The 17,048-nt window shown below is 38.3% G+C and overlaps 1 protein-coding gene across 1 annotated transcript in view; it reads left to right on the top strand.

The window, feature by feature from the left end:
- The window catches only part of EFHC2 (EF-hand domain containing 2), a 62,388-nt gene that overhangs the window by 37,406 nt on the left and 7,934 nt on the right, over window positions 1-17,048 (top strand). Inside the window, exons 10-13 of the mRNA XM_075034697.1 lie at window positions 4,325-4,521; window positions 9,076-9,209; window positions 14,289-14,486; window positions 15,084-15,176. Of these exons, the coding sequence (XP_074890798.1) occupies window positions 4,325-4,521; window positions 9,076-9,209; window positions 14,289-14,486; window positions 15,084-15,176 (622 nt within the window). The remainder of the gene's footprint in view (window positions 1-4,324; window positions 4,522-9,075; window positions 9,210-14,288; window positions 14,487-15,083; window positions 15,177-17,048) is intronic.

The following is a 17,048-nucleotide window of genomic DNA, read 5'->3' as shown; positions in this document are numbered from 1 at the left end:
TGTCCGTGGAGGGTCTTTTGCATGGATGGAAGAAGACAGCACTGGGAAGGATGTCAGGAAGTCATTCTGTAACTCAGAGAGATAGGGAGGCTTTGGCTAAGCATGACCCTGCTGGAGAGATTAGTGTATTTCTGCGAAGCCCACAAAACATCTGCAGCAACAGTTTCAGAGCAGTTGACATCCAGAAGTGCTCTGGCACCTCTCAACATGTGCAGTCGAAGGACTGACTCTTAAAAGCTGCTGTCAGCCTCTGATAAAACCGTAGAGAGAAAAAAAATCAGGAAATCACATTCTCTCAAAGGCAAGGGAAAAAGAGTAATAGAAGGTTTCCTTAGTTACCATGTTAGGCTTTTGTGGAACCTTGTGACTAGCTCTTTCGATACTGCTTGAATTGCCCTGTATTGGCTTCTTGGCACAGAGCACCTTAGTATGGTATTTCAAGTACGCCCTGCAGTGGCGACCAGCTCACTGTCTAGACCAAAGACTGTCCTAGGGAGGACTGTTCACTCCCCTTTGCTTCAGGGTCTGGTGCCAGTGGTTGACTTTCTGAGGTCCAGTTTTTCAGCTTACAGTTAAGGACTAAATATTCTTGCAACCCTACGTTTAAGCCTTTACTGAAAATGATTTCTGATGTTAATCCTTCTCAGACCTATGATGAACATCACATGCATAAAAAATGAAGGTATGGTGAATATCTAGATCCTTCTGTATCCCCAGAGAACTCTTTCTGTGCCAGTGGTCCTACTAAGTAATTTTGAATGCCCTGCACATTTTCAATGCAAAGAACTTCTAATGGCATCTCTGCTTGTATCCAGCTATATTACGAATGCATAAATAGGGACCTCACCCCCAACTAAAATACAAGCAATTCTCTGAGAAATGTTTTGAAAATGCGTAGAGTTACCTGCCTAGGCTTCAATGAGCATTCCCAGTTAGCCCTGCTCCATTGCAACATCAAGATTAAGCACTGTTTTTGGCAGCAGTGTCCTGTCATCATTATTCTACTAGTTTCCTGCCATCCAGTGGCCTCTAATTTATGCAACTTCTTTTATTACAGCTAAAGACACATACACTTATGTATATATTTATTATGTAATGCTGCTGAGAGCCTCAAGGGCAGCTGAGTTCCCCACTAGTGAATGACATGTTTGATTGGCATTCTTTATGTCTGGAGTCATAAAGGATGGTAAGGGTACAGCTGCACTGTTAAATTAAAGAAGTCCAGGGAACAGTTTGAATCTTGGACCCCAATCATATATTTGCCTGTTGGGTCATTCCTGGTTCTCCTTTGCACCATTCCAACTAGACAAGGCTCCAGAGAGCCTGGGGCCCCTCCTGGGGGATGCTAAACTCCAGAAAACTCTCCTACAAGGCAGTTAGGACAGGGCTGCACCAGGTTTGGCTTGCTCCACCCTTATCAGTCGTCTAACACTATCCCAGGAGGTTTTGCACACTCAAAGATTCAGGTCCTTCTACCTCATCCAGGCGCTGCAAAACATACCCTCAGTTTTATGCTGTAAAACACCACTCTGTTGGACTGCAGCACAGCCCTCACATACCTTCAAACAGTTTGAACATGCAAAAATAATAGCTGTGTCTTAAGATCCCAGATTTATCACATAGCACCCAGAGCAAAGCCAGAGCCACACACTGTGCAATGCAGATGTGGTCAGTTGCTCAGGCTCTCAACAGCATGGGTGCCAGGCCAGAGATTGCTTCCTGGCTTCCTTTTATTTTGGAATGAGAATATATGCTGGGATTACAGCTGGGAGCCCCTTGACCATTGCTAGTCAATCAAAATGTGAAACAATAAGTGGGCAAGTTTGCATACCAACAATAACAAACACTTTAAGATCCATATGAAAGGCAAGTATCTGTAAATGAGTTTTTAACTTTCCTGGGATGTTAAAGTGGATGGAGTAGCTGACTTTCAGAGGTGGTAGAAAGGTGAAGTGGAAGGATGTGGCTATGAACTGGCCATTGGAGAGTAGTGAGAACAGCCTTGAAGAGACAGGATAAGAAGCAGGGATGGGGGCTTGGGAGGGGTAGAGCAGCAGTTGGAAAGCCGCCTGGGACTGCAGAAGTTTCTTTGTTCCCACCTTCCTTCTTTTCTTTTTTCTCCCTTTCTCTTCTCTCTCTCTATCCCTCCCTCATTTTAGTCATGTCTGAAGGAAAAGTGAACGGGTTTCTTTGAGGTTAAGAATGAGAAGGCTTTGCAGAGGTCAGATAAGAGCAGCTAGGAAAAAGGAGTAAGGCACGCAAAATGGGAGCAAGAAGAACATTCGTGTGTGAGAAGGAAAAGTGTTGAAGTGGATGGGGTGGGAGAAGAGTAAGTTTGAGCACATCTTAGAGAGGGGATGAGTTAAAACAGTAAATGACTCCCAAAATAACAACTTGACCATCCCTTTTGTGCACAGGTTCAAAGAGCTATTTTTGCCTTTTTATTTGCATGAATTGATAGCAAATGTCAAGTAAAAATGTTTCAAGTTGCAGTCCTAAAATGGAAGGAATAAGTTGCTCATAATTCTCTCAGTCCAGCAACCTGAAGGTTGTAGACAAGGACTTCACGCTATTACTAACACTGTGAAACTGTATTTGAAATGCACAGGGCTGGACATCTTGAAGCACTTTTTGAGATGGGGGTCAAAGCATGAGAACTTTGGCTCCCCATGCAGAAGATCACAGCCCCTTTTTTACTCAGTGTAAGACCAAGCCAACAGCTGTACAAACACCTGCAAAGTCTGATCTGATCTTAATGGAAGCGGGTCTTTGGTTGTGGTGTTTATTTTGTGCTTTGAGCCTGGCTCTTGTAGATTTCCATCTAAATTTCTCATCAAGTTTCAGTGTAAAATCTCTAACCTAATAAGATATTTTTGGTTGTTTTCCTTTATACCTCTTGAAATGTACTAACCTGTAACATTTAAAAAACAATTATGAGACAGATGTATTAAGGTAAGTTTCCAATCTAAGTGCACAGTTGCAGGGAAATAGACAAGAGTGAAGTTCCAATCTTACAGAGACCAGTTCTGTTTAACTATTACAAACAGTTACCAGGATTATATAATCTAAAATTTCATATTTGTTTTAATAGCTAGTTGAAAAGGAATGTATTGAGATTAGTTACATTAGTGATTTGAATTGTGTTTTGATTCAAGCTAGATATGACAATTAACATAGTGTGGTTTTTGTCTTTTGGTTTTATGGTGCTAGTAAAGCAATTAAGACAGACATCTGATCCAAAATCTGGTTTAATAAGCAGTTTGGGTTTCACATTAATTTAAAATTTTGACTATAAAAGGCAGTTTATTACGCTGTTCATCAGCCTTTTATTGGACTTGCATCACTACCTAATATGTAAGACATCATTAAACGTTACTAAAGTATGCTTTTTGGCTTTTGGCTTTGGAAGCTCAAATATAAACAGGAAACGAACCCTCAGCACTCCAGAGTTGTTGTAGAGCACATATTCTGATGAAACTAAACATGTAACAATGTTTTCTAGAAAGCTTGGTACGTGCAGTGCAATCTTGTGGATTATCCAGAAAATATTACTGAAAAGCGAAATGTTCCTTGTGGATTATCCAGAAGATATTACTGGAAATGTTCCTTGTGGATTATCCAGAAGATATTACTGGAAAGCAAAACGTTCCTTTTAGTATCTTACATACCCTTGAGCACTGTGTGCAGTTTCCAGTGGCACAAATAAAATCATTATAATGTGAAAAGAAATAATGTGACATACCCAGCTCACAAAGGAAATAACAGATCACAGTTAAGTTGCATTGGCAGAACAGTGTGTGGAAGATAGTGTCATGTCACTCCTAAATTTTTTTTTTAATGTTCAAAAGCCCTTAAAAACAAATTAGAACTACAGTACACCAGAATTCATGATCTTTGTAGGACGGTGCTATCCTAAGTTGTGAATTTTTTTTTCTTTTTTGCTTTAACAGTTCAAGGATAATTGCCTGCATCTTACATTTTGCATCTTATGTTTCTCAAGGGTCAGTCCCAAGGCTGGCAACAGGGTTATGGGAATGATTTGAAGAGACACATTTCTGTCCCATTTTAAAGAAAAGAAAAAAAGGGAAGGTGTTTGGCAGGCATTCAAATGAGACATGTCACAGAATATGCACAATGTAACTGTTGTTGTGGACACTGGCAGAGACAGTTCTTTTAGCAACGAGAGGGGGTGGGAGAGTGTATTGTGATGAAAACTAATATTTAAATACAAACCAGCTGGTTTGGTGTGTCTTTTGGGTTTTCTTTTGTGTTTTTTTCCCCCAAGTAAAGCCACAATTAATTATTTACAATTCTATTCCCGTAGGGATACTTGGTGGGAAGTTCTTGGAGAGAGGTCGCATTAAGAAGCCTGGGCAGGAGCTCTTTAAGAGTGAGCCATCTGAATACTTCAAGGCTCAGAATCTGTTTGTTGGAGCCAAAGTTTGTTTCCATGGTCACAACTTTCTTTTGGTGGATGCTGATGAGTACACGTTCAACTACATGGAGAAGCATGCAAATGAGGTGAAGCAGGCTCTTGTTATTTTCTGTTATCTTTAAGGACTGTACCTTATCTATATATTTTTCAGAGTTATTTATACCTAGTTTCTTCATCAAAGTTCACAGCCCAGTACTCTCTGTCTAGCAGTGGATTTAGGAGATGTTAGCTAGGGAGTGCACAGAAGCCTAGCCACTCTTCTCTGTCCATTCCCCTTCTACTTTCTCAGCATCCACTCTTACTGTATTAGAGGTTGTTAGAAGGTATATCCCTGCCTATTCTTTCTTGAGACTGTGGACCTCTTGTCCCTGAATTCATCTAACCCTTGTTGAACATACAGATACTGTCTGCTTCCACAGCTTCCTGTGGCAGCAAGTTGAAAAGTTCACTGCCTACTATGTAAAAAAAAAAAAAGATGATAAAAGAAGTAAGTATTTTTTATCTGTTTTAAATGAACCTCCTACTAGTTTCAAGGCCAGTTCTAGTGTTCTGAGGTTTCATGAAGATCCCCATTCACCTTATGCACCACCTTCATAACTTTGTAAATCTGAGACATTCTTCCCCCACAGCCTAATCCTATCTAATTACAAGTCTCACCCTTTTTACTCTGTCCTTGCAAGGCAACTGTGAGATGTGGAGACTGGAACAGTGCGCAGTACTCAAGATGAGGGCACATCCAATTTAGAGTCTTACCGATGAGGCTGTTATATTCCCTGATTTGATTTTTTGGCTTCATACATATTTATCTGCCAAAACATTTCCCTTGTAATATTAGAAATTCATATCACAGTCAGGAATTCAAGCTTACTGATTGTACTGAGTTTCACTACCTTTTGGTGTTGCCTTTAGAGGGCAGAGCAACAATAAATAGAGAGCTGGCATGCCTCGGCTGATGTATACTTCATGCTACCAGTCATTACAGAAATGACTGGTAAAGAAGCCCTCATTCACCAAAGCCAGAAATGTATCCAGTAGGAGGAAATTGATTGTCTTATAACAATTGTCACAGAGGTCAAAAAAGAAAGAATACAGGGATGGAGAACCACAGAAGAGTCACAGAGTGTTTTGTGGGATTTTATGTTGGTTTGGTAAGAAATGTAGATATTTTTTATTTTTTTTTTTATTTATTTTTTACAATGAAGTTTGTGCTGTGATATTTGAATAAATGTACCCTGGTATACTTGGAAATTCCTGTTATGTGCAGCTCTGACCCGGTCACTCTGAGACACATCTTAAGAATGCATCAGCTCAGGAGCCAAGGCATTTCTGCATCATGATCCTTCTTCTGGATTGTTGCTTTGTCAGTGTGATCTTGAACATCAGCCTTTGGATTAGACTGTGCTGTGAGGACTTTGGGGTAGTGCATAGGGTTGATAGCTCATGGTGGCGTGGCAGCATGAATGGTGCCCTTAGCAGACCTTCTGCAGAGCTGCCATTTGCATGGGCTTGTTGAGAGTACCCCTAGGGAAAATATCCAGGAGCGTTTATCCTCTGCCCATTTGTCCAGACCTTTTGTGGATGGAGAAGGGCAAAGGTTCTTAGTGCAAGTTTTAATTGTTCCCTGTCTGCTGGCTCACCAAAGTGAATGAACCTGCAAGACTCCCAAGACACCAGTAGGCCTAGCACAGTTTTAGGGACTGTGAGTCTTGATGCCATTGTGCTGCTGAGGCAGAGGTAGATGCAACCTGACCCTGTGCTGCCTTTGGGCCACACGTGCTGTTCTCACTCAAATGAAAATAGCAGAAGGGTGTGATTTCTTTGTAAATTAATGTGGAGTTAGCACCACCTGCCTTCCCCGGAATAATGAGGAAGGTCTGCAAAATGCTCGTTGACGTAAAATGCTACAACTGCTAAATGCTTTAAGCAGTAAAATACAAAGCTATATACATTATGTTTTCCTACTGCTGGACTGTTTCTCCTCCTGGTAGAATCAAAGCCAAAGCTATTCTCCAAAATGCAGTACACATCATTAGATTGTAAATGTTCTTTGGAACTGCTGTTTGCATAGATTATCTTGGATCGAACAGGTGAGATCTTAGTTTTCCAGACTGAATGATTGTATTTTATCAAAATAAAATCTGCAAAATGGGAAGAAGCAACACTAAAAATACTTCTTGAAAGTGAATTTTGAAATGTTCTTTGCACAGTTAAGATTTTTAAACAGCTGGTAGATTAAAAGGTTTATTCTCCCAATGATAGATGCTTTATTCACATCCTCTGAATAGAGCTCCAGAAGTAAAGATGCACCTTGTTTGCCTCAGTTCATCAGGGGATTGCATACTCAAATCACAAGAACTTCAGCAATTATTAGAGAAGAGCAGAGCTGGAAGATGGTTTGAAGAAGGGGAAACAATTTTAAGATGACTATTTTTCAGTTATTTCTAAAATTAGAAAATAAATAATTTTCCTTCTGAATAGACAGAGGTTTCCTTTCAGAGGAGCACATCAATATGTTTTCTGAAAACTGGTGAAAGAAATCCAGATGGAATGTTTTTCTTCTGGAAAATGCCATTTTGACCACACGTCTATAGGCTTATGTTGATTTAGATGAAACTTTGGTAATCATAGTGCAGGTGGGAATTCATTTTGCTATCATTGAAACATTTCTTTGATACCATATGAGATATTTGAAAAGTTTTAATTTTCTGTTTCAAAATTGTATTTATTATATTGTTTTTAAGTTATGGGGAGAGAAGAATCATTGAGTCTTGTCATTTTGATTGCTACCTATACTGAAAGTAACTTTAAGGATCTAATTCTCAAACCTTTTCAACACTTTTAGTTTCTTTTCCAATTTGAGGAAAAAAAAAGATGTATTTAGAAAATGTAAATTTGCTTGCAAAACAGAACGTGTGTTGTGCACAGTCCTAGCGGTATTATCCAGGTTTGGGGAAGACCCTTTGAAACAAGGCATCACTGTGCCTCCTTGGAAATTAATTTATCATCACTGAAACAGTCTCAAGTGTTCAAACTTTGTAGTCTTCTGCAGCACAAACATGCAGGTTGATTTTACTTCCACTGAATTCAACATCATAACCTCTGACTTAAGCAAGACAATCAAACAAAACTAGATTGTGACTACTAGCATGTCAGGAATTACATGAAAAGGGGGGAAAGCGAGTAAAGAGTTATTGCCATGCTGCGGATACTCGATGTCTATGTAGGTGTTTGGAATATGTAGTTTAGAAAAAAGATGTAAAAATAACTGCTTTGATAATGTAGAGAAGACAGGTTTTTAAATAGACAGAACACTTTGTCCGTCTTTAAATACTCTGCTCATTGATGCCTTCTGCCCAGTCTTTCCTCAATCTCTCTTCCTTGCTTTTTCAGCAAAAAGCTGTGTGCTTATGGCCCAAACAGTAACAGCTTGGGGAGGGGCCTGAAAAAGTTGCTGCCTCTAAAACGTTTTGGTTGCTGGTCCAGCTGCTCCACACCGCTGCCTTGCATGGCATTGCATGCCAGGACTGTACCTGCAGCTTTGGCGTAGGCAGCAATTGTCTTCTCTAAATCTAAGCATGTTACCTGTAACCACTGGTGTATTAATTAAACTTGGATCAATTTGTACTGCTCTGGCAGTGTCATAGAGACTTCAAATACCATTTTCTGGATCCCTTTGAACTGATACAAAGCTGTAGACAGTCTTCAGCATAATTGGGAGTGAGGCCCAATCTCTGTTGTGATTAGGTCCTTAATACCAGTCATACCAAATTTCAAATAATTGCTAGTTAAAAAAACATTGCTTAGTGGAAGAAATGGGAGAAAACTATTTTAAGACAGTTCATTGTGCTTTGTAAATTAGGTAGAGCATGATAGATGTAAGGACATATCAGATACTCATACTTGGAGTCAACCCTGATTTAATGACTAAATAAATAGATGTTTTATGTTAAAAAGAAGTATAGCAAATAAATCTTTTGTAGAGTTCTAACACAACAATCTGAATATAGGGTGGAATCCTTAGTGTTGCAGTTCTGTTTATCTAAACTCAAATTTATTTAAATGGCCTATTTAGGAAGAAATAAGCATTCTTCTTACATGACAGGAAAAATCAGTTCCTAACAAATTTCCAATCTGCTAATTCTGAGTGTATAAGACAACATAGTCTAATATGAATGAGAATATCTATTGAAGCAGTTCATTAGAGCCAACTGTGAAAAGATTAATTTTAATTTGGTGAAATTTATTAATTGAGAATTAAGTGAGGTGTACCAACATAAAATGAGGACCAAGTTATTAGAACTGTACTTTAAATGTTTCTACGTTTTCTTCAACAATACAATGTTTGAAGCAAACGTGGATGTCCTTTTATATGGCTGGAATAAGCTTTCTGAGTGTGCATGATGTGATGATTTTTGTTTAATTTTTTATATTCTCAGTAGGAAGCAATTTTTTTCAGTAGCAAGCTTTCCTCCAAACGTACCGCAGTGTTGATTTATGCATTTGAAGTGAGACAATGAAGAAACTAATGATACTTTAGTGGTTCAGCATTGCCCTGCATCATGACAACTCTTGCTGGTACATGCAGAGTTGGTTGCATAGTGCTTTTCTCTCTAATCTATGTCTTGCTTTCCTCTGTTAAGTTCTCCGTGGCTGATATTGGTGTCATCCTTAAGAAACTGAAAGACATAACCGAATCTCGTTCCCGAGAAATCAGACAGGTGTTTGCAGCCACTGACCCTGAGCATACCAAGGTGATTCAGTATGACCCTTTCAGGTAAGACAGGGGATTTTGTTTTTTTAATATTTAATGAAGGCACATTCCCCAAAAATGTATAGAGCATGACTGTTTCTTGATGCTTTCTGCACATGTTAGCTGAAAAATGGTGTACATTTGTTTTGCATTTACTTGGAGACCTGTGTGAAAAAGAAAGTGAATCCATGCCCCAGAAAAAAAGAGAAATGTGATAGTTTCAAGTAAGCTGAAAAGCACAACTAAAATCTGTCTACCTTTTATGGAGCTGGCATAGGGTGTTGTGAAGAAAGGCAAGCCCGCAGTAATATGTATACTGAAGGATAAAGAAAAGTCCACCCTGCGAGTAAAAAAATTAATTAGTTGTTTTGAAATTCAAGAAGGAATGTTTGAGTTGCCTCCTGAAAATGGTGTTATTTGGGTTTTGAATAATTGATAAAGAGAGTCTTCATGGAATTGAGGTGTATTGAAATTATAGAATGCAGTTGTAAGCATCTTTAAAAAAGACTGGAAAGCAGTAGCGAGAGCAATAATTAATGCTTGGATAGTAATTTTACCGTACATAGGGGGAGTAGAAATCTGGATTCTGGCAATGATCCAGATATGGTAATGGGAAATGTATAGATACTTGAAAGAGGATCATGCTCAAATGTAAGCTGATTTCAGTTTATCCCACAGCCAGAATACTTGAGCGTATGAACTGTGTTGGGTACTGGTAAAGTTAATGAAGTCGAACAGAGGAGGAAATTTTACCTAGAAGCATTTGGTTTTCACAGTGGTAATACACTATGTATTTAGGAACTGTCATAATAACTAAAACATATAAGTAGATGTATATTACGTGGAATGTCATCCCTATAGGAATGTTAACCAAGGCAGAAATTGCTTCTGAAATATCTCGGAAGAGATATAGATCAGCAGAAGGTTCTTCCATCAGTTCAAAGTGGAAGTAGTGAGAAATGAAAACAAACTGGTATTCAGAAATGAAAGATAAGTTATTAAAAGGTAGGATTTAAACTAAAAGGGGCCATAGTTATTGGCAGCTTTTGGTCAAAACATTCCTAGATTCAGGTATTTTACTCAACAGAAGCAAGATTTTGAATTGTTAATTGCATTAAGAGGGAAAATGTTATTACTAGAGTAAGAAGGGGAGAAAATTGAAAGTTAATGTATGTCTGGAGAAACTTTATAGCACTTGGAAAAGGGTTTTAATTTATATGCACAATAATGGTGTGAAATCAAATAATTATGGTTTTAATTCAAATTATGAAATAATCACCTGTAAAACTTCATCATCTTATAGGCACTAAGAGCAGGTCAAAGTTTTGGAACATTTGCATGATGAAAATTGGTGGAGCATACTTTTAGAAGGGATGAGTGTGCTTTTAAACAGCAGGGAAAGATTTTTATTTTATCAGGAAGAGGCTCAGTTGAGTGTAAATTTAATCACAGTCGTATTCTGTGCAGCTGTGAACAGCCCAACTGTTTAATTTAGGGTGGTGCTGTTCTGTGGCATGGAGTAAGATATGTCTAGTCATATGGTAGTGAGGCACTTGGTTTCAGCAACAAAAATGCAGTAGCCATCTCCATAAGCAAGAGAGAAAGCAGGGGAACCCACTACTAAATGTTTTCTTGGCCTCAATGCTCACCTGGGCCAGCCTGAGCACCTGCTAATAGTCTATATCCCTCCTGTGGTGGGACTGCAGAGGGTCTAACAGGGAGCATTCACACTGCCAGAGGAAGAATTTGCCTCTATGGAACATTTAACTTCTGTGCTTTATAGTGACAGTAGATTTTGTTTCTGTTCATTCATATTATACCCAGTAATCTAAAGGCTCTCTTCTTTTTATTATCCATGTATCTTATTTTAGAACAAAAGAAACATTTTTAATGACAAAGATGAGAGCACTCTTTGCACCTGTGAAAAGTCAAAGAAATTTTCTGTGAATAGAATATGTACTTTCAGTTTTGTATTTTCTTGTGTACATCACTGTTTATTTTTAATCTGTCGTGGCATTTCATGATTATAACTAACTACAAATGATTATTTTTAGTACAGGCAATTATCTCTGTGACAGCTTCAACCAACATGATAATCCTCTTTTCTTATCTTAAATATAGCTAAAGCTTTACTGTGCTCTGAATTTGCTTGTTCAGATTTCTTCCTTTCTACCTCTGTAATTTTCTATGAGCTGCATTTAAAAATACACCTCTAATTATGATGTAGTGAAGCAGAGTTGTAGTTATACAGTTTACTTTAACTACATTCAGAACCCAAATCTACGGCTCATCGTCCAGGAAATACATACATTGCGTACACTGAAGCTATCACCTAAGCTATCGTTAAAACTATTGAAAGCTTTCTTAAAAAGAGAAGAAAAAAATAACTAAGATGCCTGTGCATCACATGATTCTATCCAGACTGCTTTTTCTCATAAGCTACTGCAAGACCGCTGTTAGAGACAAAGAACCATGTGGGTTTAACAAAGATGCCTGTCTTCAATTCAGCTTGAGAAAGCGCTCTCTTAAGCTGTTAATTATTATTTCTTCTTTCTTTACCAAATTCAGATTGCAATCTGTCTTATTCTTCTACAACAACAACAACAAAAAGTAAAACAAAAGATAATTAAGCTGTGGGAACAAATGTTGCAGCTTGTTTCTTTTTGTCAGGAGGAGTTTAGATGTAATTCTGTTTGCGAATCTTGGGTCTCGCTCATTAGTCCCTAGCGATCACTAAAATATTCCTTAATTCCCAAAGGAGACAATAATTTTATTGGGGGGGGGGGGGTGTTGGTGACTTTGATTGTCACTGACTGACTTGAGAAAATAGAAGACCTTTAAAATCCTGACACTGGAAAAATCTGTGCCATGTATAGAAATCCAGTCTGTGGAAATATTCAGATGGGTGATGTTATCTACATGCTTTCAGCTTTGCCAGCCCAAGCATTTAGAGTGCCGGGCTTATCAGGCAGTATTGTCCTCTTCTTTGTGTTTGCAGTAATATTACTGCAGGCTCCAGGAAAGAGGCTCCAGTTTTGACTGGATCTCTGAATGCTGCTACAAAACAAATAATAATATTCTGTAAGTGGAAAAATAATACTGACAATGATAATATTAATAGATGGACCAAGTTTTGGTCATTGAGTTTGCATAACCTCAAATAAGGTTTGCTACTGTCAACAATGTGTCTTGTCCTTATATTTATCTCCTGCCACTGCAAATAAAGGATCTTTCTGATTTATTTAATATGAAAAAAGCAGCAGTTGAGTCAAAGTAGACACTATACAGTGTTTAACATCCTTTTTTGAATAGCTGTATAAGTGCAATCATATTCTATGAAGAGATCTCTTCATTTGAACAGGACCACACAAGCCTCTGAGAGGAAGCAAGTGAAAGATTATATTTGTTGATAAAATTTTGCAATTTGGAAGGGTACTAAGTTTCTGTGCTTTCAGTTCATGTGTGGATCTTAAGACACCCATTATCAGATTCATTCAAGAATTTAACTGTTCTCCAGACAGCAGTTTGAGTTTTGTGTCCAAACTTTGTGCATCACTAATAATTTCTTCCATTAGTTTTTGAAGATCGGTATGTAATCACAGTGATGCAGTACCCTCAAGGGTACCACAAGGTACAGGTCTAATTGCGTCAACAATTATGGTGAAGCTTACTCTTAGTGCAGTTTATCCAGCAGTATCATATATAATTAATCTAATTTTGACTGAGGGACCTAGGCCTATGTTGATGCTTGCTGTTAAAAAAAAAATCCTCCTGAACGTGAGCTCACCAGAGGCAGATGTTTGGGATCATAACACTAATGCAGTTACACTAAGCCAGGTTTTTCAAGAGGCCTTGTAGTAGGTGAGGTAACCTACAGTTCAGGCCAGTTTTTTCCAGGAGAGCAGGAAGCCTCCTAGGTTTCCTTGAATACCTTGCTACTGGTGTTTTTCTTCCCTTATGTTGTGTCAACATCCAGGACATATGAAGAACTCTGTAATCATTGAAGGCAACAAAACCCCCACTGCAAAGACAATGTAGTCTTTAAAATTAGTCCTTCTCCTCCACTCTACCAACAATATAAAGCAGAGGGAGATTGTTCTGAACTGTAATTACTAGACCTGGTTCTTAAGCTCCAAAGCTTGTGTCCATTTGCTGATATACAAGTGCCTTCAGGAGCTTACCCAGAAATCACTCCAGCTCTATTACCAACCAAAAATTGTTGATATTAGGAATGACTCGTCATTCAGTGCCAGCACTGGCTCATCAGACGGATCTCAGGAACGTTTCTTCTTCTTGGGTTGGGCTGATTTGTCTGAGCAGCACACGCAATCTTGGGAGAGCACACCCCAGGCTCTTCCCTGCGTGATTCTCTGCAGACAGTGTCCAAGCATAAACTGGTCTTGCTAGTGCCTCCTGTCTTCCATTCTTGCCAGGAGGGCTTGTGATTACAAGTTGGGTGTAATTTTCTTCCCTCTCTCTCTGTGACCAATTTCTGTTTTCCTTCCCCCAGCTTTACCCTGAAAGTTACCAATCAGGGCCAGCTTTTACAATACTTTGTGAAGTGTGGCTTGACACTTGATTAACATTCTGTTCTCTGTTGGGATCTTCTGCCCCACTTCTCCTCTGATGTTGTTAATTCTCTCTCTCCATTTTATGCAGCTGTTATGCATGCTTTGTGTTTACAGATAATTAATCGTGTGCTGCAGAATGCAAAATATAATTAGGAACAAAACAGGGTAATACCTTGTTAATTCACTATCTTGTTGGATAAATGCAATGATAAAATTAATCTTTGCTAATATTCCATGCCGGTATGGCATCTCTGGGAAAAGGCTTCAGTCATTATTATGTGTTTTTGTATCTATAGCCAACTACTGAGGAAATGTGGACATTGTGCAAAAGTTTAAGAGCTCGGGTAATTTCCATTATACCTACTTGAACAGATCTGGATTTAAAATTTAAGTAGATCCATTCTTTAAAGATCTAAATACAGCATTTTATGATGAGTGCACTTTAATCCTTCCCTCCCTGAAATTTAGTGATTATTAACTGGTTTTAACTCCTTTACTTAAAACTAATGTAGGCTGTTGTTTTTGTGAACAGAAATTTGATAGTCAGGATCACTGATGGAGCATTTTCAGAACATGAAATTTTGACTCTCGGGCGCTATTACAGTGTGAGAGATGAATATGAAATAGACCTCCACTCCCTCCTTTCAGCTGCTCAAGAACAACTAAAGAAAAATAACTTTGAGAATTTTGAACAACTGTCTGCGGTGCTTATATACAATGACCGTGAAAAGTAAGTTTCCTCTATTTATCCTAAGCATTATTTGGGAAGCTCTGCTTGTAAACCTCCTTACTTTCTGCTTGTTGCTGAGCAAATGATATATTGCAGCCAAAGAATATTATTTGTAATGTTAAGCCTCTCTCAGCACTTGACAGTAGACAACAAAAGGATAGCCTTTTTGTCTCTTTTTCATTTTGTTTGTGGACTTTTTATTATAGCTGCTATACTGAATATTCTGTGACATAATCAGATGCCTGTTCACAGGCAAAACACAGTATTTTAAATCAAGGGGGAAAAATAGTGATTTAAGGGAAAAAAGAAAGGATTTGTAGCTGATGCTTTTTATGACTCATTTGGCCTTTTTGTTCTCTGATGTCACAGATAAAGAATCACAGAGAATCACTAAAGACCTCAGCATGGGGGAGACAGGCCACCATGTACACTTCAAGTTTCTCGGCTTTGTAGTAGCAAAATTTCATAAAACTTTGTTTTCTTTACCCTTCACCCCGATATTCCTCACATGTTTTCCAGTTCACAGCAACATTCACTTGAAGTAAATCTGGAAAATACCTAATGTAAATCTCTCCCCCTCTCCTTCTGTTTGTGTAGATGTGGAGTGCTGCCCCATGGCATGTGCAGGACTATTTGCAAGTCCTTTAAGTTGCCACTGGCTGATGATAATCTGCAAGCTTTACTGACCATGTAAGTTAAGGGCAGATAGTATGACCTGCATGCATGGGTGCAAATCAATGCTAAATATCTACTGCAGACACAGTTCTTAAGAATTTGTCATTTATATAATATTAATAATTTCATAATGCTGATTTTGTCTCTGTACACATGGGGACTTTCCTATTTATAGAATATTTATAATCAACTGAGGTGCATCTGTCTTAGCAACTTGTCTTCATTTTGTGTGGCATGGTAGATCATCTGTTTTTTTCCAGAATTCTATGGAATTAGTCTTACAGGAATCAGATACTGATACTTACAATTATCAATGAGATTCACTTTTTTTTGCATTAGTTGTTCCTGAGTATATGTAAAGTAAAACCAATAATCTTGTGAAAGCACATTATGTGAATTTTAAGGAACATACCAAGATGAATACAATGAAATGTCCTCGAATCAAGTAGACAGCATCAGTAGTAAATAAAAGTTGTTCCCATTAACCTCACCTGAAGCATATTGTATTGTAATTTTTAAAAAGGTAAAGGAGTGTTGGCATGGTTTTGGTATTTTTCTATAGAACATTTAATTGTTTCCAGACAAATTATCGGCTAGCTGTATTAATGGGAATGGAAGTGAAAAGAACTAGTATTCAGTGCTTGTATTAAAGGCTAGATTAAGAGTAGTTCAGAGTAACCTGTGGTGTTTTGAACACTTACATCATGTTGAATTTGGTTTTCATGGCCAGATTTTCTGGTAATAGGTTTAAATGCTTGTGGGAAATCCTTAAATGTTTTGTCTGTGCCTTCATATTGTGTTAAAAGCAGAAGCAGGTCTTGTCTTCTGTCATGTTTAGATGCTTTTAGGTAGATATGCTTCTTGATTTCAGGAGGAATTGCAAACTAAGCATCTGGATTTATCAAATAATGAAAAGATTCTTGTCTGGCAGAAATGTGGAATCCATTTTAATGAAGCATCTTTGTACTGTAAGCAAGACTTCCTACTTAAATCAGTAGCAACAAGACTGCTTTAAGAAGCCTAAGGGGCTATTTTTCACAAAGCCCCTGTTTCCAGACCAAAAACTTTCAGAATAGTTCCCTGCAGTAGCCAGATAGATGACTCTGGCAATTTGTTTACTGTTCATCACTTGACAGTTAGGTTAGAAGCATTAGTCATCATAAGCATTTCTGAATCTTAGCATTAATCTAAACCTCATTTTTTAGAACTCCCACTCAGCTGCCCAACAGAAAAAGTGCTGGAGGACAATTGACATCCTGTACTAGACAAGGGGTTCTCATAGTTTCCACTTCATAAGGGCTGAAATTGAATAGATGCACAGACAAGGGACTGGAGGTTTTCCTTTATGTACTAACTCAATGCTGATGAAAAACAGACAAGCCTGGCACATCATAGGCTCCAGAGATATGTTTATTGTTTGTGAATTTATACCAGGGAAAGCTTTTGTGAAATGAACCTCTTCTCTCCTGAAGAGTCTCAGTGTAGGCAGTTAAAAAGAAAAAGCCCGGTATACTGTAATAAAAATTAGAGATAAGCTTAGAAGACAAGGAGAAGACGAAGGGCTGGATTTCACCCAGCTTTAGCCAGGTACCCATGACAGCTGAATTAGGATTCACCTGCTGCAGGTTCTTTCTCTAGACGATGGAGAAGGGAATAGTTATCTCCTCAGCCTGTGTAAGAGCTGGATTTCTAAATTACCATCCATTTTCCTTTGATTCTAAAGGGGCTGTGGCCAGCCTGTATTGAGATTTCTGTATGAGAAAGATAAATGGTGTGAAGCTGGGCCTCAGAAGTCAGTGTGAGAAGTACTTCATATGATAGCGTGCTACATGTAATACCAGTTCTAAGTTACATATCAGTGGCTTCGAAAGATGGCAGTTTGTGGTG

The sequence above is a fragment of the Buteo buteo genome, chromosome 8 (assembly GCF_964188355.1).
Source record: "Buteo buteo chromosome 8, bButBut1.hap1.1, whole genome shotgun sequence".
Taxonomy (NCBI): domain Eukaryota; kingdom Metazoa; phylum Chordata; class Aves; order Accipitriformes; family Accipitridae; genus Buteo; species Buteo buteo.
Note: the sequence above shows the minus strand (reverse complement) of the source record. Positions and strands in the feature narration are given on the sequence as shown.